The following is a 24347-nucleotide window of genomic DNA, read 5'->3' as shown; positions in this document are numbered from 1 at the left end:
TAATAGGCTATAGCTGTCCTTAATTGGTGCATAACTGCTCAAGTATTCTGTAAATTGTGCACTCAAACCCAGCGTGTGCAACTTCAAGGAATGCAGGGCCTGGGTGGGTAGAAGCATGTTAGGCAATTATGTGCACAGGTTATAGAATACTAACATTTACATGCACAGCAAAATTTCTCCTGTCATGGCTCCCAGGACTTCCCCCTTGGTGCTAGGGACTTGGTGGAGGTGTACAACCAAAGATCTTTTTCACAAATGCAAACTCTTTTACTACCTCTTGACCCTGTCCACATGGGCTGACTCTTCCCAAAACCACCCATTAGGCTGAGCATTCTATTCTAACTCTCCTTGGTTTAATAACCACTCTGAAAATCCTTCCTCTCACTACCAAGGCAGGGACATTTTCAGGGGGCTCACACTAGTATTCTAGAAAAGGATCTGTAGATGTAGAGGCTGTTGTAAAGTACAAGAGAAATGGATGTTTATATGCTGATTGTGGGTGGCAGACATCCGTTTAAAAAAAAATCAAAAACATCCACGTTTTGAAATCCAGCACACAGCATGTTTATGCCACTTTTATCCATACCATTTTAGAAATATAAATGTGTTTTTTTCCCTAGTACTGTCACAGAGACCAGTATCCCTTTCCAGTTTGGCTTAGGGGGGGGAGCACAAAATCACTGGGGGATTAAAGGGCACCCTCCATTAATCCCTCCAGTGAAGTAATGTTCAATAGAAACTGTTTAAAAACATACAGGTTCCACATGCAATTGCAATGATCTTTCAACAAGAGGAAAAGACCTCAGAAGCCTGCACCATAAAGAATATTAAATTCTGACAATGGTAACTCAGCAGGACAGGTTCTCTATCATTGGTCTTAAAAACCTCTTGTGCCCGATGGGAAAAATTTTTATTATGCGATAGTGTACTTAACACATATCTTATAATCGGTACTTGTGATTAGTAATATAATGCACTTATCTTAAATTGCTGATAAGAGCCCAACGGGACCCGTTTCGCCAGGTTATTGGCTTCGTCGGGGGACTTTTTTTTGATAGTGCATTCAGTCTGAACTTGCTAGCACATCAAAAAATGGCTTCTGAGGTCTTTTCCTCTTGTTGAAAGATCATTGCAATTGCATGTGGAACCTGTGTGTTTTTGTTCTGTTGTCTACATTGTAGAGGTTCCAATCCATTTCAGTTATACAGTAGTTGTTCACAATAGAAACTGTTTGCCAAAACCTACATGTGCTTGGTGGCAAATGTAACTCCTCTTCTGAAATTTGTTGCTGGAGAATATGGTGAAAGCAGTTAGCTTAGCAGGGTTTAAAAAAGGCTTGGATAATTTCCTAAAACAGAAGTCCATGAGCCATTATTAAGTTGAACTTTGGAAAATTCACAGTTTTTTCCTAGGATAAGCAGCATAAAATCTGTTTTACTTCTTGGGATCTTGTCAGGAACTTATGACCTGGGTTGGTCATTACTGGAAACAGGATACTGGGCTTGATGGACCTTTGGTATGTCTCAGCTAAACTGGAATGTACACAGGTAAAGCTAGTCTCAGTTAGTACACTGGTCTTTGACCTGGGGGCCGCCATATGAGTGTACTGTTGGGCACGATGAACCACTGGTCTGACCCAGCAGTGGCAATTCTTATGTTCTTAATTATTATATTTTTAACTTCCTACAGTTACATGTGAGCATTTTCACCAGTCAGTGAGCTAGCATAAGTTATTGCTTCTAAAGTTGGTATGCACAACTGCCATTATAGAATTTGTGCGTAGCACACATCATCCGAGTGCCCAACTCTAGACAATCTATACAGAATTACCCCCTTTATATACATTGAATACCGCTTGCTGTCTGGATTGTGGTGTTGAATATACATGAATAATTTAAATATGGCAGGCAGCATTTATAGAAAAAAAGTTGACTGCAGTGTTTAAATTTTGAACTGTGTCCACACAGTCTAATATTTTTATTTTTATTTAATACAGGATCACTGTTTTTATCATGGCTACATTGCTGGAAACAATGGTTCTTCAGCTAGTATCAGCACCTGCAAAGGACTAAGGTACTTCTTTTTTTTTTTTTTTACATCTTGAGCTTTTCTAAGCATGCAAATTGCAAAGTATTGTCTCCTGGTTAAAAAATTGTAATAAACCATGTATGTTCCAGCCCAGTATTGATCAGGTAATATGACAAGGTCCATTACCTCATTTTCACTATATGACCTTGGTTGCACTCAAGGTTTTCTTGCAATTACAAACTCGTTTTGTCTATTACTATGTAACTGACCTACACGTTAGATTGTGTTAAAATGACAAGAGCTTCAAACTATCAGGCAACCCAGCTTGAAAGTTCCCTCATCATAATGACTGTTGAACTGGAGATGTGGCAGTTGTTTTTAAAACAGCAACTCCCTAGTTCAACACATCCAAACGAATTTATAAGGGAAGGCAGAGAAACAGATTAGGGACTGTAGGGACTGGCATTGTAACAAGACGAGATTTATCCTAAATGTCAGGATGTTGACGTGCTCTTTTTAAAATTGTTGATGCACCGTCCTTCGCATGGCTGTGTCACAAAGGGCTGAAATTATCTAGTCTGCCAGCATGTTTCTAAAATCCAGTACTTGGAACAAGCCGGGTCTCCAAGCCAATTGTGTAGATCAATCGCTGCCCCCATATGTGAAAACATCTGTGTGCAAATGAATTGCCGAAAGTCAGAAAAGAATAGAAATAGAATATAAACTAGGTGGTGATACTTGCATTACCAATATAAACACACTTCTACCTAAATATGCAGTCACTGAACAAATGTGCAAAATGTAACAATAATTTTCAAAACAGAGTCAGGGAAGAGGCGAGAGACAGCTCCGCCTACCCCCTACACCAGCAGAAAAAGAGAGACTGAGAGGGCACCAGCAGAGAGAGAGAGAGAGAGAGACAGAGAGGACACCAGCAGCAGGCAGAGAGAGAGGACACCAGCACAGAAAGAGAGACAGAGAGGACACCAGCAGCAGGCAGAGAGAAAGGTAAGAGGGTAAGAAGACATCACAGAGTAAAGTTATATGTCTGCCCGCAGGCAAAGAATGGGAGGAGGTGCTTCAGTACTAACTACTGGATTTCATGCAGGTTAGCAACCTGTTCACATCCAAGTTTTTTATGGGTGACTTTTCCTGCACCTTAATATCTACCTCCTCAACCTTTGTGAAACTCTTTGGAAAAACACCTTTTGTCCTGTCATCTTCACGTCCACTCATCACTGAAGAAGCTGTTCATTTGCTGAAACATAGAAGCAGATAAAGGCCATATGGCCCATCTGGTCTGCCCATCCATATCATCCGCTATATCTTCCTCCCCCCACCCCCATGCCTGACCCACGCTTTCTTGGATTTAGATACAGTTCTTATCTCGACCATCTCCAGTGGGAGGTTATTCCACACCAAGAGATTTCATTAACAGGAGACGGTGTCACGCGACAATACTGAAGCCATCTCCTCATGCTGCCACCATCATGATATACTCAAAACAGAGTCTCTGATTGATGTAGTCTCTTTCAATTAAACCTCCTTGGTTTCTAATAGGCTGTTTTGGGTGAATGAATATGGTGATAAGCTCTGCCTACTGACTTCATGTGAGATAATGGGCCAAGCCTACTCCTTCTGTCTCCTGTTATTTAAACCTCCTTGTTCCACATATCCACCACCCTTACTGTAAAGAAGTATCTCCTTAGATTACTTTTGAGTCTATCCCCCTTCAACTTCATCTTTTGCCCTCTCGTTTCAGAGCTTTCTTTCAGCTGAAAGAGACTTGCCTCCCTGAGCATTTATACTGTGGAGATATTTAATGGCTCAATCATATCTCTCTGTCTTTTTTCCAAAGTAGCACAAACAGCAAAAAAGGAACAATAATAGTTATTAATACAGTTTCAAAAATGGCGTTTAGAATCCAAAAGTAGAGTAAAATAACTCATCATAGGGAAAAACCCTTTTATAAATTTTCATAGAATCTATGAATCTATGAATCATAGATTCTATGAAAATTTATAAAAGGGTTTTTCCCTATGATGAGTTATTTTACTCTACTTTTGGATTCTAAACGCCATTTTTGAAACTGTATTAATAACTATTATTGTTCCTTTTTTGCTGTTTGTGCTACATTTCCTTTGGAACAATATTCAATTTATTCAATTACCCAGTTGTATTATATTGGGCACCAGAATTTTTTCCAAAGTATACATATTGAGGTCTATGAACCTGTCTCTATGTGCTTTATGATGAACAACACTGAGCATTTTAATAGTCACCCTCTGGACCAACTCTGTCCTGGTTATATCTTTTTGAAGGGACATTCTTCAGAATTGCACACAGTTCTTTAAATGGGCCTTCACCAGAGACTTATATAGAAACACTATTACCTCCTTTTTCCTGCTGGCCATTCCTCTTCCTGTGCACCCAAGCTTCCTTCTGGTTTTGGTCGTCACCCTTTTTACCTGTTTGGCTGCCTTAAGATCATCAGAAATGATCATCCATCCCCAAGTCTCGCTCTTCTTTCGAGCCCAGAAGTACTTCTCCTAAGTACTGTTCTCTTGGGTTTCTGCAGCCCAAGTGCACAACTCTACATTTTTCAGTATTAAATCTTGGTTGCCAATTTCTGAACCATTCTTCTAGCATAACTAGATCCCTCCTCATGCTATCCATACCACCCTACTATGTAGGCAAGCCTTACCCAATAGGCTTTGTTGAGTGAAAAAAGCTATTGAAGCATTGTGTAGTGATGTCCCCATCAAATGAATAGATAAGATGACATCAAGACAAAGGGCGTTATCCCCCCCAGATTTCATCCACATTTAATTATATCCAGGTTTGTTAGATTCAAGTTTAAGTTTCAAGTGTAATTAAGTTTGATTAAATTGGAGTTTATATTTCAAAGTGATGTACAGTATAAAAATAGACAAAACGGACTATATTTATTACAATAAGACGTGGACCAAACAGACAAGATTCTTGATAAACTGATCTGTGCTATTGCCAAAGTGGTTTACTGTATTGGAGATTGGGAATTTTTCTCAGTTTCAAATATGGAAATTCTGCATACTTTGAAAGACTAATTTGTTAATGAAGTAAGCAACAATCAGTTAGAGAAGATTGATTGTCCACTGGGAAATTCTTTTTTTTGAAAAAACAAACAAAGCCAGGAAAATAAACCAAGAAGTGGTTAACTCTGTGGGGAAAAGGACTTCAGACAACCAAACCACAGACAAAAATTTGAAGTCTAATGGTTATATTAGTTTAGTTGTCATTCATTAGTCCTGTAAACCCATTATTTTTATATTATTTTCTGCTTTTTGTGAAAATGTTCATTTTTAACAGTTCAAATCTTTGAAACATCAAAAATAATTTTTTTTTTTTTTTTAATTAAAAAGGTCTCTAAATTTCCACTAATTTGAATGCTCACATAGAAAATACACTTAGCTTAACGTGTAGCCATTGGGGGTCTGTTTCACTCTACAAGATGAACTTAATCAGGGCTAGTATAAGTACAGATTCCAGATTTCCAACAAAAAATTCCCATGGGCTCCTCGGCAGTTTACAATATGATTAAGATGGCTGCCATGTAATCATATAAACTGCAGAGGAGCTCATGGGAAGTTTTTGGAATCTTCACTTATTACTGCCCCCTTTTATTAAGCTGCGTTTGAGTTTTTTTAATCGCAGAACGCTTTGGTAAAAGCTCTGACACAGAAATTCTATGAGCATTGGAGCTTTTATTATAGCGGTCTGCGATTAAAAAAAAAAAAAAAAATCCTAACGCATCTTGATAAAAGGGGACCATATACTGCAGAGGAGCTCATGGGAAATTTCTGAAATCTGCACTTATACCAGCCTTGATGAAGTCCATCTTGTAGGGTGAAATGGGCCCCGTTGGCTACATAAGAACATAAGAATAGCCTTACTGGGTCAGACCAATGGTCCATCTAGCCTAGCCCATCCTCACAATGGCCAATCTAGAACACTAGTACCTGGCAAAACCCCAAAAAGTAGCAACATTCCATGCTACTGATCCCAATAACCCTTCCTTACAGAAGCCAATCCAGGTCACCAGTATCTGGCAAAAACCCAAATAGTAGCTGAGTGCATTTTCTATATGAGCATTCAAATCAGTTGAGGTTTAGAGGCCATTTTGATTGCCATAGAAAAGGGAATCCTGACTTTAGCTGTCCCTCTCTGTTTCTCTGTTATGCTTGGATGAAACACAAGGATTACAGACATTTCTGAGATAATTTGGACTCAGTGAGAATGTGTTGCCTGCCCATTTTCTAGTTGTTGCCCACATGTCTGCATTTTAATTGTTCGTGATCTGAATTGGGTCTCTGATAGAAAAACACAGCTGTTCATGTTAGAACTGAAAAGGTTCCAGAGTTTGCTTAAATAAATAATATACATTTTTATGAATAATTCTGTGTTGTACAAGAAGTGCAAAGGACCTGTCAAAAATTACTTACTGTCAAAAGTAACTTAACAGTGTAACTTTTCTTGGCATGCTGTCTACCTCGAATACATTGTGAGCCAAATTACTGTTTCTCATGATGACAATAAAACTGAGATAAAAAGGAATTAGAATCTAGTTTAATGTTATTCTTTTTCTTTTCATATGCCAATGTACAGAATTTAAATATTAAAAACTAAAATAACTGTATAATGCAGTATGCTTAAAAGGGGTTCTCCCTTATATTATTCAACCTTTTTATGAAAGTAAAGCTTGCTAAAGCAAAACAAGAGAGAAGGGCAAATTATGTGCAAAAACTTAGAGGAATTATAACTAAAATACAGCAAAGTTTGCACTTACCGTACAGTGACTGGAAAAATTAATGCACAGAAAGTGCAAAGTTTGTGCACTAACTTTTGGGAGCATTCAAAGTATGTTGCCTTGCAATTTGCTCACATAAAAGGTGTTTTTTTTTTTTTTTTTTTTACCATGCATTAACCACCAAATTCTACATATGCCTCCAAATTTCATATATAGCACCATAATTTGTGCATGCAAATCAGTGCACATAACCAATTTGCATGCACAACTTTAATTGTTTAACAAGACCAATTGGTACTGATAATTGGCAATTAACACATCATAATTGAAGCCAATTGGCACTAATTAGACAAGTGCACAGCATTGTAGCGCATTCTGTGAAGTGGTGTGCATCAGTTCTAGTGCACAAATCTGAAAAGGGGCATGGCCAGGGAAGGAGCATGGGTGGATCGTGGACATCCCTTGAAGTTACGCGCATTGATATAAAATACACCCAATCCATGCACAACTTCGGCACAGGTATTTAGGCCTGGTTTTCCTTGGTTTAAATGGGTGCGCCTAAAACTTATGACATGAACTGGTGTTAAGCATGTTTCTATAAGGTGCACATGCCTTTTATAGAGACGTGCTAAGCTCCATTCTAGTCGGTGCCAATTTTTTTTTTTGTGCTATATACAGGATATAGAGCACCAAATTTTGCTCACTGATTAAAGATAACACATGCTTTACAGAGCAATGGTCAGACCACACTTGGAATACTGTGTCCAACACTGGTCTCCCTACCTAAAGAAGGATATAACCCTGCTGGAGAGGGTGCAAAGACGAGCCACGAAGCTAGTTACAGGTATCAAGAACTTGAGCTACAAAGAACGCCTCAGGAAACTGGGATTGTTCACCCTTGAGAAGAGAAGACTGCGAGGGGACACGATAGAGACTTTTAAAATATTAAAAGGATTCGACAAAATAGAGCAAGAAACATCATTATTCACATTGTCCAATGTGACTCGGACAAGAGGTCATGGATTGAAGCTGAGGGGACCAGGCCCAGGACAAATATCAGGAAATTCTGCTTCGCACAACGAGTGGTGGACGCTTGGAACGCACTCCCGAAGGAGGTCGTGATGGAGACCACCATTCCGGGATTCAAGGGCAAGTTGGATGCACACCTGCTCGCAAATCACATTGAGGGATACGAGTAAACAAGGTTTCTCAACAAGGAACACCTGACTTGGCCTCCGCGGGTGCGGGTCGCCGGACTGGATGGACCTAGGGTCTGATCCGGCGAAACCATTTCTTATGTTCTTATGCAAATTAATTAGCTATCAAGCCATTAACTAGCAATGAATTGAAGTTAACAATCAATTATTGCAGTTAATTAGCAATAATTATTTTCACACAGCCTTCCTGCATGCTATTCTAAATCTCTCACCCCCCCTTTTTTATAATGGCGCGCTAAGCCATTTTAGCATGGATTTAGCACATGCTAAATCGATGTGTGCGCTAACAGCTAACGCGTCCATTGGATAACATGCAAGCGTTAGCGTTTAGCGCGCGCTAAAAAGCTTAGCGCACCTTTGTAAAAGAGGGGGCTAGTGTGCATGGAAAATTGCATGTGGAGTCATAGAATAACATCAGTACCACACCCAAATATCAAGAGTTGTGCACTGGCATTTACATCGGGCTTCAGCTGGCATAAATACTGGCGCCCAAATCCGGGCATGAGAAGTAGCTTTAATCTCTACTCTACAAAGAAAGCTCAACTCAGAGAGCCCTTTACAGAATAGTGTTCTGCACTGATTTTTCCCAGCACCCATATTTAGGAGTCATGTGCTGCATCTAGTTCTTAGTGCAGACCTTTCCCGGTGCCTAAATTTGAGTGACATTTATGGAATCTGGCACAAATTGTTTAGTGCACTTTAGTAAATATCTTGGCCTCCTAAATTTGGCTGAAAAGAGGGGGATAAATTTAGGAGCCTACCCCCCAATATTCAACCAGTGATGGTTGGGGGGGGGTTAACACTTACCAACACCAGCTAATTTAGCCCCCAGTATTAAGTGTCTGGCTAAAAAGGGCCAGGCTGGGTGCTGGAGCTTATGCGGGACCTGACTCAATATCGAGCTGGCACCTGTATAACGATATTTGCTTGTAAAATCCTTCTCAATCCCCCTTCTAGCTTCTCTAATGCCCCCTCCCTTCTACCTCCTTGTCCTAGGTCGTGATGCTCTAAGTTTCTCCTCAAACGAGCCCCCCACTCTCCTTCCCCAGTGACTCCCTAGTGGTCCAGCAGGGCCTGCTGGGGGATGGCGCACAGCCTCCTCACTTCTGCCCCTTGCTGGAGAGACAGATAGGCTCAGGGGGTGGGGGGCCTACCTAGACATTGAGGGGTTGGAGGCGAAGGGCCTCATTCAGGAGAGGGGACACTTAGAGCATAGCAGCCTGAGTGGAGGGGGTGAAGAGGGGGATCGGGATTATTTCACAAGTAAAAATAGTTGTGCTGACACCCACATATCTAAGTGGCCTAATTGCTGTCCTAAATTAGGCTGCTTAGCTACACTGGGGCCAGCACTGAATATTGCCCACACTCGCATAATGTCAGGCTCCTCCCCCAGTGCCACCCCCAGCACTGTCCCTGACCTACCTACTTTTTTGTCGGGTGGTATGTGAGGATATTCAGTGGCTCTCTCTGGTTAATTGCCACTAAATATCCCCACTTAGGCAGCAGGAAGTGATTTACGCAGTCAGGAGAGACTCCTGCTCACTTAAATCACTTTGAAGGAAGTGATATCAGAGGGAAAGCAGATACGATGCGGGCAGCGAGTTCATGATGCTGCTCGTGCCGGGAAAATTAAAGAGGTACCGGGAAGGGAAGTGGGTATACGCATAGCAGGGGGGTTGGGAAGGATTAGGGGGGAGCAGTGAAGAGGGTATGGAAGGGGGGCGCCACTGCCCTGAGTTCCACTCATCCTTGCTACGCCACTGATTGGGCCCTAAGATTTCACTCCATTTGACATTTTTTATGGCATGTTTTCCAGTTGCTACATTATTTTTTGTTCTATTGGCTTTTTTCAAATTGGACAGTACAGGTTTCTTTTTGCACTGCATTTATGTAGCTTTTAAATGCAAATTTATCTCAGATGCTTTAACATCACAAGGTACAGGAGCATGTAACACAAGAAGCTATGTATTAAACATGGGCATTCAACACTGCGACCAGCTTGTAGAATAAAGATTGCAATGGAGTGCTATCACTGAGTAGTCCTCATGCAGTGAAGTGCCTTCAGTATTGCATTTGGAAACCAAGCTGCTCACTTTTAGAAAGGGAATAAAGGCTTTCTGTTTCCAAGCAGTTTTTTTTTTAAATATTTTATGATATGTTTTGTTCAGTGAGGATGTGACTCATTGTTTCATAGAATTTTTTTCTGTTAATTTTGCCTGTATAATTTTAGTTCTGTACGAGTATAATGTATACAGTCATGCGAAAAAATTAGGACACTCCATGAAATATTCAATTCTTTTAAGAAATATTCACATATCAATATCAAAATCTTTTTTTTGTTGTTTGTTTTTTGTCTCTGGAAAAGAAAGTGATGTAATTGCATGTAAATAACAAAACTTTTTCTTGATTTACTCATGAAACAAAAGATATCCACAAAAATGTGTATTCTAACTGAGGAATAAATTAGGACACCCCCACATATCCTCCCACTTAAAGTGACTCAAATCACACACAGGTGTATCACATCAAGTGCACATGATTAGAATATTGTTACTCAGCATTTTGAAGGAGGTTTGTCCTACTTAAACCTCAGACATTTAGTTTGGTGTGCTCATGACTGCTGTGGTGAGAGTGAACACCATGGTGAGATTAGAAGAGCTGTCTGAGGCCTTCAGAAAGAAGATGGTAGCAGCTTATAAGTCTGGTAAGGGATTTAAAAAGATCTCAAAAGAATTTGACATTAGCCATTCCAAGGTCCAGAAAATAGTGTACAAGTGGAGGACTTTCCAAACAACTGCCAACATGCCCAAGTCTGACCGTCCAAGCAAGTTAACCCCCAGAGCAGACCACAAGATGTTAAAGAAACTTCCAAAAATCCTAAAATGTAATCACGGGATCTACAGTAGGCTCTTGCTATTGTTGATGTGAAAGTGCATGCCTCTACAATCAGAAAGACTGCACAATTTTAACTTGCATGGGAGGTGTGCAAGGAGGAAACCTTTGCTCTCTAAGAGAAACATCAAGGCCAGACTAAAGTTTGCCAGAGAGAACGTAGACAAACACCAGGACTTCTGTAATAGTGTTCTATGGACAGATGAGTCTAAAATTGAATTATTTGGACATCAGAAAAGAGGACATGTTTGTTGTACACCAAATACAGCCTTCCAGGAAAAGAACCTCATACCAACTGTGAAGCATGGAGGTGGAAGTGTCATGATTTAGGGATGCTTTGCTGCAGCAGGACCTGGCCAGCTCACCATCAAAGAGTCCACCATGAATTATACCATGTATCAGAGGGTGCTTGAGGAACATGTGAGACCATCTGTAAGAAAATGAAAGCCAAAGTGGAACTGGACCCTGCAACATGACAATGACCCAAAACATACCAGTAAATCCACCAAGGACTGGCTGAAAACTAAGAAATGGAGAGTCTTGGAGTGGCTGAGTCAAAGCCTTTAATCTTAATCTCACTGAGATGCTTTGGGGTGATTTGAAATGGACTGTACATGCAAGAAACCCTTAAAACATCTCACAGCTGAAAGTGGGCCAAACTTTCCTCAGACCGACGTTAGAGACTGGTAGATGGCTGCAAGAAGCGTCTCACTGCGGTTATTTCAGCCAAAGGGGAGTAACACTAGCTATTATGGTGTAGAGCAGTGTTTTTCAACCTTTTTATACCTATGGACCGGCAGAAATAAAAAAAATTATTCTGTGGACCGGCAACGGTTTGTGAACCGGCGGTTGAAGAACACTGGGCTAAGTCGTGGGCCAGACCCCACCCATCTCTACCCAATGTCCACCCCAGACCCCGCTCCCATAATAGTACTAATTGCACCTTGCACGTCCCGTGCCTCATCTGGAAGCCTTCCCTCTGATGTTGCAATGTCAGAGAGAAGGCTTCCGGTTCAGCCGCAGGATAGCCGTAGGAGCCGCTGCCTGTGGCTTTGTGCACTGAATCAGTTAGGAAGAGGGAGCTAGCTTGAAGATAACGCCGCATCGTGGACCGGCGGTTGAAGAACACTGTTTTGGCCTGATGCACATGCTGGCCCTGTGGACTGGCAGGAAATTTCTGTGGACCGGCACTGGTCCATGGACCGGTGGCTGAAGAACACTGGTGTAGAGTGTCCTAATTTATTCCTCAGTTAGACTTCACATTTTTATGGATATCTTTTGTTTCATGAGTAAATCAAGGAAAAGTTTTGTTATTTACTTATAATTACATCTCTTTTCCAGAGATAAATAAAAAAAAGATTTGACATCGATAGGTGAACATTTCTTAAGAAAGAACTGAATATTTCATGGGGTGTTTCTAATTTTTTCACATGACTGTATTGTTTGTTGATTTATTATTTCTTACGTTCCTTGTATAGCAATAAATAAAAATATATTCCTAGATACAACTTATAGTTGTGCCTAAAGCCTAAATTAGGAGTTCTCAAGCTATGCCATTGATAAAAGTTTTATGTAGAACTTAGAGATTGGAATTGAGACATCCAAGTTAGGAAGTGCTCAATTCTAGCAGTATTTTAGAAAAGGCTCTGCCAACATAGAGCGTTTCTAAAATACATCTAGAACTGCACATGTTTCTGCTGGCAAACACAGTGGGAGCAGCACACACACAGATATTGATAAAATGAGTATCACGATCCTGGTGACTTTATAAGTGGCATTGCTTTCACATGTATCTGCTCCATTTGACAAGCTTACATGTGTATCTGCTGTCAAAGGGGGACGTTATCAACATGGCCCTAAACCAGGTGTGGGCAACTCCAGTCCTCAAGGGCCGGAATCCAGTTGGGTTTTCAGGATTTCCCCAATGAATATACATTGAAAGAAGTGCATGTAAATAGATTTCCTGCATATTCATTGGGGAAATCCTGAAAACCCCTTCGAGGACCGGAGTTGCCCACCCCTGCCCTAAACTATGGAATTTGCTGCCCATGCAGATCAAGTTTCTCGACAGCCTGATGGACTTCAGGAAAGCAGTAAAAACCATCCTCTTCCAATGACCCAACCACAGGCATGATACTCTGTATGTGGACTAAAGACCTATATGTGAATCAATGGCGTAGTAAGGGGGGGATCTGCCCTGGGCACTGCCTTGGTGAGGGCGCAGGCACCCATCCTCCTTTCTGTCCCCTGCTCCTTCCCTGTCCCCCCACTGCGGTGCGTGTGAACCACTTCCCTTCCCTCGTACCTCTGTAACGTTCTAGCACAAGCATCAACCACCAACCTGCTGTTGCGCCAGCATCAGCTCTTCCTCTGATGTCACTTCCTGGACCCAAGCCTAGGAAGTGATGTCAGAGGAAGAGCCAACGCTGGCACAATATCAGGTTGGTGGTTTCTGCTCATGCCAGGAGTGTTACAGAGGTATGGAGGAAGGGAATTGGCATGCGCATAGCAAGAGGAGGCGGGGGGCGGAGAAGAGGTGAGGGAGGGGCACCACCGCCCCAGGCGCCTCTCACCCTTGTTGTGCCACTGATGTGAACTAACTCACTATGCATACAGTATATACATGAATATATAACGATCTCAATATAAGTCAAGGTACCCTTTTTGCCCCCAAAAAGGAGGAAACAAGGTTGATTCGAATATAAGCCAGGGGAGGGGTTAATATTCATGTGCCCTGCCTTGCCAGGATCTGCATCCAGCCCCCCCCCCACTCCCTGCCCTAACAGGCTCTCCACCCTGTCCCTCCTCACTCCCTGCCAGGCTCTCCACCCTGTCCCCCCTCCCTACCCTGTCCCCCTCTCTCCCAATGTCCTGCAGGCCTCCATTGAGTCTGTTGTATGACATGATGGTCCAGAGGTAGGCTGGGACAGGAGGAATCCCTCCCGTCTCCTGTCCCGACCAACTCTAACAATTTTTTTACCTCCCTCCTGCCTCTCTCATGTACCTTTTTGAATCCCTGGTGATCCAACGGTGTATTGGGCAGGTGCTAGCTTTATGGGCTTCTGCCCTGCTCTGAGCCCCTCCCTGAATGGCTGCCTCATGTTCTTGAAGCCCAGCGGTGTACCGGGCATGAGCGAACTTTTTACGATTCCTGCCTGGCCCTAAGCCTCTCCTTGAATGGCTGTTACCAGTTCTCACAAGTCCCGCAAGAACTCACAGCAGCCATTCAGAATGGCTCAGCATGGGATAGGAGCTCGAAAAGCTCGCTCCTGCCCAGTACACCACTGGACCACCAGGGATTCAAAAAGGTACGCGAAGGGAGGCAGGAGGGAGGTTAAAAAATTGTCAGAGTCAGCTGGGATAGGAGACGGGAGGGATCCCTCCTGTCCCGGTCCACCAGGTCATACAGCAGGCCGGCAGAGGCCTGCAACAAGTCCGGGAGGGGGTGGGTGCTGACTCAAATATAAGACAAGACCCCCATTTTGGGGTCATATTTTTGGTCCAAAATCTAATCGTATATTCGAGTGTATATGCTATATTCCCCATGATCATTCACTTTATTCTGCTAATTGTTTTGCCTTATGTGCTGTAGATAGGTTCCCCTCTGTTTATTGAAACTATGCATGTTCTCTTGTAACCCCCCCTGAGCTTTCTGAGAGGATGGGATTATAAATCAAAATAAATAAATAAATGAGCTACAGTTAAGAGATGCTATTGTACTGTTAACCTTGGTTATTAATATTTAAGTCTTGTTGCATAAAATGGGACCTGTGCTAAAATAGCATGAGTTAATGGTAGAATAACACATCTTAATGGTATCCCATGTTGATAACTATGTCCCTAAGTAGTTTTAGGGCTCCTTTTACTAAGGTGCGCTAGTGTTTTTAGCGCAAGCATGAAATTAGCGTGTGGTATGCTTCTAGAATAATGCCAGCTCAATGCTGGCGTTAAGGTCTGGCGCGCGGGGCAATTTAGCATGCGCTATTCTGTGCGTTAAGGCCCTAACGCACCTTAGTGAAAGGAGCCCTTAGTTTGGTTACAGTGGGGGATTAAGAAGAATGACTATCCTTAGTGCAAAGTCCTGCCTGAAACCAGCGCTTTGTATAATTTGTGCATGGCTGTGAGCCGCTGTGAAATTCAACAGGGGCATTTTTCCCCAAGGATGTGTGTTCCCATTAAGAGAAGCACATAGGCTGGTGATATTCACAACAATTTAACCAGCCAGAAACGGCCACTAGCTTGTTTGTAGCGATCCGGTCATTTTCAGAGGCACTTTACTGGTTATCTTCACTAAAAATGACCAGTTAGTACCTAAGTGAAAACTGGTTATGTTGGGGGCATGCCAAGAATGGAGTCAGTATTTGGCCACTTAAGTTTCAATGTTCAGAACTTAGCCGGCCAGGTTTAGTGCATAAATATGACCACAGAAATCACAGTTCTATCTTTATGTGCTACACCATGTGGCCAGTTAAGTTCTGAATATCGACTTAACTGGTTATGTGCTGGATGGCTCAAAAAAATGGATATACAGTGCTGAAGGCCGGACAGTGCCCAGCATTGAATATCCAGGAATAACGCCAGAGGCAGTGAGCAAAACGCTCATGGCCACCAGCTGAATATTGACCCAGAAGATTTTTGCCTCAATTAAGCCTTGCCCGAACCACTCCCCCACCATATTCCCTTGAACTGTCTGCATGAGATAGATCTCCACATGTAAACAGCAGCATTCTGAAATCGCTTTTTCAATATGTATATGATCTATGAGTGCTTCTATTTGCATGTGGAGATGCTTCTTGGATAAAGGCCTGGATGTATGTAAATAAATTAAGGGTAATTTTCTAAGTCATTTTTGAAGGTAGGACAGTTCTTTAGCTACAGGTATGACTTTTCCAAAACTACCTGCCCTATTTGTTGGTGCAAGTCTACCTGTAATTTCATTTTCTGCATATAATACTGTCACCTTCTCTACAGAGAGGTATTCCTAGAGGCAGGGAAGACAGGGTACATGTTTTGGAATTTTCAAATGTGTACATGTATTTTTATACAGGAAAATTATCCATATAAATTGGCAGATATAAATATGTGTGGATACTTTTCCTGCCCATTTGCTCTGAAAATCCATGGGCACATTTCACCAAGTGAGCAGTTATCAAATGACTCCAAAATACAGTACATGTTCATTATGGATATTCTGTAAACATATTACCAAATGAGACAAAGATAAGATAGGGTAAGAGAGGCAGAGAGGGCAAGAAGGATGGTGAAGAGAAATAAGATCGAAAGGCAGCCAAAAGCAAATCCAGAGAGACATCTAAAATACCTCTCACAACTGGCCTGGTCATACTCATGGACTGGTTTAATGTACACACATAACTTATTTCACTAAAATGGTTTCTTTTCAGTGGGTTCTTCCAGACAGATCATCAGGTCTACCTCATTGAACCCTTGGAAGACACCAAAGGTGGAGAAGGAAAGCATGCAGTGTACAAGCAAGAGCATCTAAGAATGAAGCGAGCAACCTGTGGGCATTCCAACTTCACTCTGTATGACTATGAACCCAAAATGGCCAGCGTATTGAAGCCCATTCCCTGGGTAGGTGGTCTATTAGTTTCTCTCTACTTGTGCAAATAATTTTAATTAAATGTGAGTATACTGGTTGTAAGGTGGTCTATCGACAGATGCAAACTTCAGGGCACTCGTAGAATATTTATTTACTCCCAGTTCTCTCCTCTTTACAGTCAGTATACTCACATTCTTCTCTGAGGAAATAGATTCTTTCCAGGGATTTCCCTTCAAGATCCCAGCATAGAGATCCTTCCAAACCAGTGGTTCCCAACCCTGTCCTGAAGGTTTTCAGGATAGCTCTAATGAATATGCATGGAGCAGATTTACAAGCCTGTCACTTCCATTATATGCAAATCTCTCTGATGCATATTCTTTAGGGCTAGCCTGAAAACCCGATTGGCCTGGTGGTCCTCCAGGACAGGGTTAGGAGCCACTGCTCTAAACAATCACTCAGATATAGGGCGTTCCAGTTCACTCGGCTAAAACAATGCAAACTGTCACGCTCTGAAATGTCAAAACCTTCTTAACCTACTTCATTAGAGGAAGCATATCAAGTCATTACACATATAACACATCTTCTGTTAATTTAATTCCAAATGGATGACACACCTTTCATCAAATTCACTATATGCAGTTGTCATAATTACCTCCTTCATCTTTACGTATAGAGGATCACATTCTCTGTGATAAATAAGTTTATTGCTACCTATGATTCTTGTGTCATTTATTCAGATTAAAATGACAGGGAATAATGTTTTCTACCGCGTACATGCAGTACTAAATAGTAAAGCCAGCATGATACTGACGTAGCCCTGGTTCGTATAGATCAGGGGTGTCCAACCTGCGGCCCCGTGAAGAATTTTGTGCAGCCCCGGTCGAGGGCAATGCAGTGTTTTCCTCTGCTGCCCCCGGGTGTTTGCCGTCTTGCCGGCTCCCTCCTCTGTCTTGCTGCAGCGTTTGCACGTTTGTGCGGCCCCCAGAAACATTTTTTTCAGCCAATGCGGCCCAGGGAAGCCAAAAGGTTGGACACCCCTGGTATAGATAGTGTGATACTGAGACAATGCTAGATAGATAATAATCGAATAGCTTTACCTCACATATCTAAAGCAGATTTGGCTTCTACTAGAAGCAGTGCTTTTTTTCTAATACCAGTCTTGTGGAATAGTTTGTCGATAGAATTGAGAAAAGAAGAATCTTTGGTAAGGTTTAAATCAGTGGTCTCAAACTCAAATCCTTTGCAGAGCCACATTTTGGATTTGTAGGTACTTGGAGGGCCTCAGAAAAAAACAGTCAATGTCTTATTAAAGAAATGACAATTTTGCAGGAGGTAAAACTTATTATAGTTTATAAATCTTTCCTTTTGGCTAAATCTTAATAATAATATTGTAATTTATAGCTAAAGAGACATATGATCAAGAAACTGTTTTATTTTACTTTTGTGATTGTGATAAACATACCAAGGGCCTCAAAACACTACCTGGCGAGCTGCGTGTGGCCCTCAGGCCGCGAGTTTGAGACCACTGGTTTAAAAGGAGTTTAAAATCATATTATTTTAAGCTGGCCTTCTCTGTAGACTTGACAGTCTGAATTCCTAGGTATTGTCTGCATATGTATGTTTCTGCTATGTTTGATTGAGCTTTACTATCCAAATGGAATTCTTTTATTACTTTATTACTATTTTATATTATCTTGTAAACCGCTTTGTTCATATTTATAGTTTAAGCGGTATAGCAAGAATTTTAACGAACATAAACAGAGCCAGCACAAAATTGAACCAGCACCGGATAGTATAGTCACCATGATACTTATCCATTACTGGATAGTATAGCCAATGTGATATATTGAGCCAGTGGAATATTGAACATTGTTGGATATTAAAGACAGTGGGATTTTTAATCATTGCTGAACAGTATAGATCAGTGGTCTCAAACTCAAACCCATTGCAGGGCCACATTTTGGATTTGTAAGTACTTGGAGGGCCGCAGAAAAAAATAGTTAATGTCTTATTAAAGAAATACCAATTTTGCATGAGGTAAAACTCTTTATAGTTTATAAAGCTTTCCTTTTGGCTGTCTTATTAATAATATTGTCATTTATAGCTAAAGAGACATATGATCAAGAAATTGTTTTATTTTACTTTTGTGATTATGATAAACATACCGAGGGCCTCAAAATAGTACTTGGTGGGCCGCATGTGGCCCCCGGGCCGCATGTTTGAGACCACTGGTATAGATGGTATGATATTGAGAAAGTGCTAGACAGTATAGCCAGTGGAATATTGAATCACTGCTGGTTAGTATAGTCAGTGTGATTGAGCCAGTACATCAACAGTGCTAGTTTGAATGCTAGTATTTAAATTAACAGTGTATAGTCCAAATCTCTGCCCAGAAAATAGAGTCTGTATATGTATTTCAAATATTCTGAGCTCTTCACAACCTCTAACCTCTTTAGAACTAAGTTTTGAGAGAAGGTGGATTGATTCTGGCGGCTGTGGGGGGACCCTTGAAACAGCATTGGGCGAAACATGTCGGGTCTAGCCCTGCCAAGCCAAATAAACTAAAGTGAAGGTTTAAGAAAGAATCTGTACATGAATTAAGCAGCATTAAATCAAGCTAAGTTATTTATATATTTATAACAGGTTGATGGAATGAGTAAGCACGGAGCACTTTAACATATAATTATATAAGTATAGGGAGAAGTGCAATAATGTAAGGCACATATGCACCTTTAAAAAACTTGAAAAGGAAATGAAAAATAAATGTTATAAAGAGCCGATGAGGAAACTACCACATAAAGTTTGCCGCGATGAAAGGATTTTGAGGCGGTGAGTGGTGGGGCTGAGGCTCATGAAATAATTTAAAATTTGTTAGAGGTTGTGAAGAGCTCAGAATATTTGAAATACATATACAGTATTTAAATTAATACATATATTAAGCATAACTGGGTGTAGTTCTATAAACTCAGGCTAATAGTTAAGCACTAATTTCATGGGCCTGGGTTAGTCACATGGGATTTCTTAGAGAGAGAAAGAAATAATGGTTACTGCAGATGGGCATACTAGATGGGCTATTTGGCCTTTGTCTGCTGTCATGTTTCTTTGTTTCTGTGTGTGTACATATGTCAAAAATCTGGTTAAGTGCCACTGAAAGTTAGAGGTTAGCCCCAAACTGGCCATTTAACCAGATAAAAGTCATTTCTGTCTGGTTCAATTGCTTTGACTATCAACCACTATAAATGTATATCTGAATTACAGCTGAATATCGTTGTTATTTGAATAACTTCTTGGCCTATCCTTGCTCCACAATTCCTAGACTTCTTTCTTATAGAAATAATATAGGACCTTTCTGAGGGATTTTGGCCTTATGCTGTCCATACAGATTCACAAAAAAATACATTTTATATTTTATACTATTTAAATTATGGTTCATAGACATAATCGCAGAAGACAAAGGCTCATGCCGACAACTGAGCGCAAGACGGAGGCACGCGCCAAAGAAAATTACTGTTTTTAGGGTCTCCGACAGGGGGTTTTGTTGGGGAGCCTCCCCACTTTACTTAATACAGATCGTGGCGGCATTGTGGGGGGCTTGGGGGGTTGTAACCCCCCACATTTTACTGGAAACTTAACTTTTTCCCCGAAAAACAGGGAAAAAGTGAAGTTTTCAGCAAAATGTGGGGGGTTACAACCCCCCAAACCCCCCACAACACCCCCACAACGCGGCGCGATCTATATTAAGTAAAGTGGGGGGTTTCCCCCCACACACACCCCCCGTCGGAGCCCCTAAAAAGTCATTTTCTTCGGTGCGCACCTCCGCGCTGTGCTCAATTGTCTGCACACGCCTTTGTTCCGGCGCGCTTTTTACCTGACACCTAAATTATTTCAGATACAAATTAAATTAATACCATCCAGATTCACAGCTATTGTATATTCATTAGCTGCTGGTAACATGAAGGGCCATAATCAAAAGAAACGTCTAAGTCTGATTTGAATGTACAGTGCTAGTCGCCCAAAGTCAGCAGCAGCAAAATGTTCATTCTCAAAAAGTACATCTAAAATATTTTTTTTTTCAAAAATCGTCTCTCTGAACATCCAGGCATTTGACCGTCCAGGCATTTGATCATGCAGACTGCCACTACATCTTATCTTTATACCACATTCGCGAACAAAAATTCATCCAATTCCCTAACGCTCAGAAGAAGATCTTTTGGATGTGGGAGGGGCCAGCATTGTGCTGGACTGGCCACCCAGACATGGCAACAGAGTATAGTGGCACCTTAAGGGCACTGCTATGAACTTCATAAAAAGGGTGCCATATAAACATCTCACCAGAACTCCCTTATAGGTTATGGTGAGCCTCCCAAAATACCCCCCAAACCCACTACACCTACCTGTCTACGACCCCAATAGCCCTTATGGCTGCAGCCTATATGGTAGTACAGTAGGGTTTGGGGGACTTACATTTTCCACCCAAAATCTAGGGGTTCTCCTCTCTATGTTTCACTATCCTACCCCTAGACTAGAGAATGACACGGTGACAAAATTCATCACCATTCCCGTCTCCGCGGATAACTGCGGGAAACCATCTTCATGTCATTCTTTAAGGAGAGAGGGAAGAATCAGAGTATGAATGGCCACAATCACTGACCCGCAAGCTTTGCTTTGAAGAATGCTGGTGTAGAAGGACTGAGGTTGAAATAGACAGTAGAAAATGACATGGGATTATTTCCCGCGGTTATCCGCGGGGACGGGAACGGTGATGAATTTTGTCACCGTGTCATTCTCTACCCCAGACTACTTAAGCCACCTCTGTGCAGTTCTACTAGGCTTTCCTATAGCAGGTGTTGATGTTCCAGAGGCAGGTATGTACGTTTTTATTCTGAACTTTGTGGGGGTGCGACAGGGTCAGTGAACACGGGGGGAGTGTGTAGGGGTCTTAACTACTTCAGGGACAAAGTAATCTGGTCACTTTGGATACCTTATTGGCACTTACATCATCTAACTCACAACATAAGTTTCGTCTAGGCAGTCTCATCAAACATTCAAATATCCCTGCAGGACGACTAAGTCTAGGTCGGCCCACATCCCGCCCTAACCACTCCTTCAGAAACGCCCTTTTCAGCTCTGAGCACACAGTGGGATTCAGAAGCCTAAAAAAAATCCATGGATACGTCCAAAACGCCGTTTCGATTATCGGCACTTGGATGACCTGTCTTTTAGGACGACCATGTGCCGACTTGGTCGGGTTTTTAAGTTTTGATTATGAGCCCCATATAGCTTAGGTCTCCTTTTATCAAGCCTTTTTTTTATTGCTGGCCGCTTCTATAAAAGCTCCGACGCTCATAGGAATTCTATGAGCGTCGGAGCTTTTACCGCCGCAGCCTGTGATAAAAAACCCTAACGCGGCTTGATAAAAGGGGGGCCTTAGTTTGAATATCAGCCTGTGTACGTTTAGGTACATTTTCCTTTTCTCATAAGAACTCTCACACGCTGCCTTTGTGCCTGGTGTCACAATTGCTTCCATAGTAACACCGAGGTAAAGGGAACAGCGAGTTAGAAAAATTAATTAATTCTACAGATCAAAAGACTCCATTCCATGTCAATATCTTGAAATTAAAGAACAAGAAAAATTTGTGAGCGGAATTTCCTGCATACAATTTTCCAGCCGAATTGCTTCAAAACCTTTTTGCTACAACTGTTGCATTAAAAGCTTCAGATGATAAAGGGAAACCAAAGCAAGCATAATTGGTTTCTGAATGATCACAAGCAAGCCAACACCATAAAAGCATAGCATTTGCTATAGTCCTTAGAGGCGGGCTGTTCTTTGGATTACATGGATAGTACTGGGAAGGAGTTAAGGCAAAATGATATATGGATAACAGCAATATTCATCCACTATTCACATAGCTAACCAGTTTAATTTAAGGCCTGTGAAAAGTTGAATATCAATGCTATAAGTATAGTATGTGGCAGACTCCCCTTATTCATAGAGAGCTGGATTCTATATATGGCACCAAAGGTTAGGTGAAAGGAAGATCCACCCAAACCTCTATTCTTTAGAGGGTGCCCGACCTTTATAGAATATTAGCATAGTGCACAGGGCATGCCTAACTTTGAACAGCAGACTTACCCCTGTAATATGGTGCTTAACTTTTGAGAACAACCATGAACCACCCAGGTCCCTCCCATGGCCTCTTTCCCTTTTAGGTTGGGTGCAGGAAAAGTTAGGTGCCATGTTATAGACCAGTGCACTGAGAAGATTCCCACATGTCCAATTAGGTGTTTCAATGGCCACGAATTTGGTCTTGGAGGATGAGATGTACAGTGTCTGCATCTATGAGACAAACTTGGTTTTTTTTCTGTTACATAGACCATTTTGGACTCCTGTTCGTTTACATAAATTAGATAGCTCTAAGTCTGATAGATGTTGGCACTGCAATCTCGAAGCTGGGACTTTAGATCATCTATTATTCTATTGTCCATTTATTTTGGATTTTTGGAAATCAATATGGGGCCAAATAAATAATTTATTGGAAATTCCGGTGGCCCTATCATATGATACTGTTTTATTTGGCATGTCAATGAGGGCAAAGAGTCAAATATCCTCAAAAAATAATAAGCTCTTACTAATTATGACTGAAGTTGCCATTCAACAAATTACATTTAATTGGAAGAATTTGAGTAGATTAAACTTTAATTTCTGGTGGAACTCTTTGTATCATATATATAAGATGGAAAAAATATTAGCCATACAGAAAGGACATTTTAATAAATTCAAGGATGTTTGGGGACCATTAACAGATTATTATAACGAGTAAATAACATTTTTCCCTTAATTATACAATTGCAAATGAGAGGGTGGGGGGTGGGGTTTCTGATCTTATATTAATTGTTTGGATTAGTAGAAAAGAATATATTATATGATATACGTGATTACCGTATTTTCACGCATATAACGCACGCGTTATACACTATTTTTACAAACCGTGCATAACCTTGCGCGTTATACGTGTGAGCGCGTTGTACAATTTTTTTTTCTCATTCCGATCCAGCATCCCCCCTGCGAACCGGCATCCTCCCCCGCTCGCGTCCCCCCCCCCCCCCCCCCACGATCCTACATCCCCCCCAGCACCGCAAAACATCTCTTACCCGATTGGGCACCGGCGCCAGCACCAATGCACAGGACATGCCAGTGCCCAAAGATCCTCCCTCGTTGTTGCTGGGCTGGGCTGGGCGTGCGAGGGAGATCCTCCTTCTTCCTTGTGCCGGGCTGGACTGGGCTTTGAGCATTTGCGCATGCTCAAAGCCTTCTGGTCTCGCTCTCTCCGAGATTCAATCTCAGAGAGAGCGAGACCAGAAGGCTTTGAGCATGCACAAATGCTCAAAGCCCAGTCTAGCCCGGCACAAGGAAGAAGGAGGATCTCCCTCGCACCGCCCAGCCCAGCCCAGCAACAATGAGGGAGGATCTTCGGGCACTGGCACTGGCATGTCCTGTGCATTGGTGCTGGTGCCGGTGGCCAATCGGGTAAGAGATGTTATCCCAGGACAAGCAGGCATGATATTCTCACATGTGGGTGACGTCATCTACGGAGCCCCGATGCGGAAGCATTTTCAAGCAAACTTGATTGAAGATTTAAGTTTGCTCTGCTGCTCCACGCATGCGTGCCTTCCTGCTCCACTAGGGGGTGCATCCCCTCGTGGTCTCCAGTTCAAAATTTTCCGCGAGCCTAGAAGCCGTGTTTTTCAGGCTCTGCCCCAACTGCCTTCTAGCACCGCGATTTTTTCTTGTTTTTTCACGATTAAGTCGCTGTGCGCGAATTCTTTACCTTTTTATTTGATTCCTGCTTCGTTTTCGACGACC

The 24347-nt window shown here is 41.8% G+C and overlaps 1 protein-coding gene across 1 annotated transcript in view; it reads left to right on the top strand.

Moving 5' to 3' along the window:
• Positions 1 to 24347, top strand: part of ADAM8 (ADAM metallopeptidase domain 8) — a 191406-nt gene that overhangs the window by 63192 nt on the left and 103867 nt on the right. The window contains exons 5-6 of the mRNA XM_033943786.1: positions 1997 to 2073; positions 16326 to 16515. Of these exons, the coding sequence (XP_033799677.1) occupies positions 1997 to 2073; positions 16326 to 16515 (267 nt within the window). The remainder of the gene's footprint in view (positions 1 to 1996; positions 2074 to 16325; positions 16516 to 24347) is intronic.

This window comes from Geotrypetes seraphini, chromosome 4, assembly GCF_902459505.1.
Source record: "Geotrypetes seraphini chromosome 4, aGeoSer1.1, whole genome shotgun sequence".
Taxonomy (NCBI): Eukaryota; Metazoa; Chordata; class Amphibia; order Gymnophiona; family Dermophiidae; genus Geotrypetes; species Geotrypetes seraphini.
The sequence above is the reverse complement of the archived record's forward strand: the minus strand, read 5'-3'. Positions and strand labels throughout refer to the sequence as shown.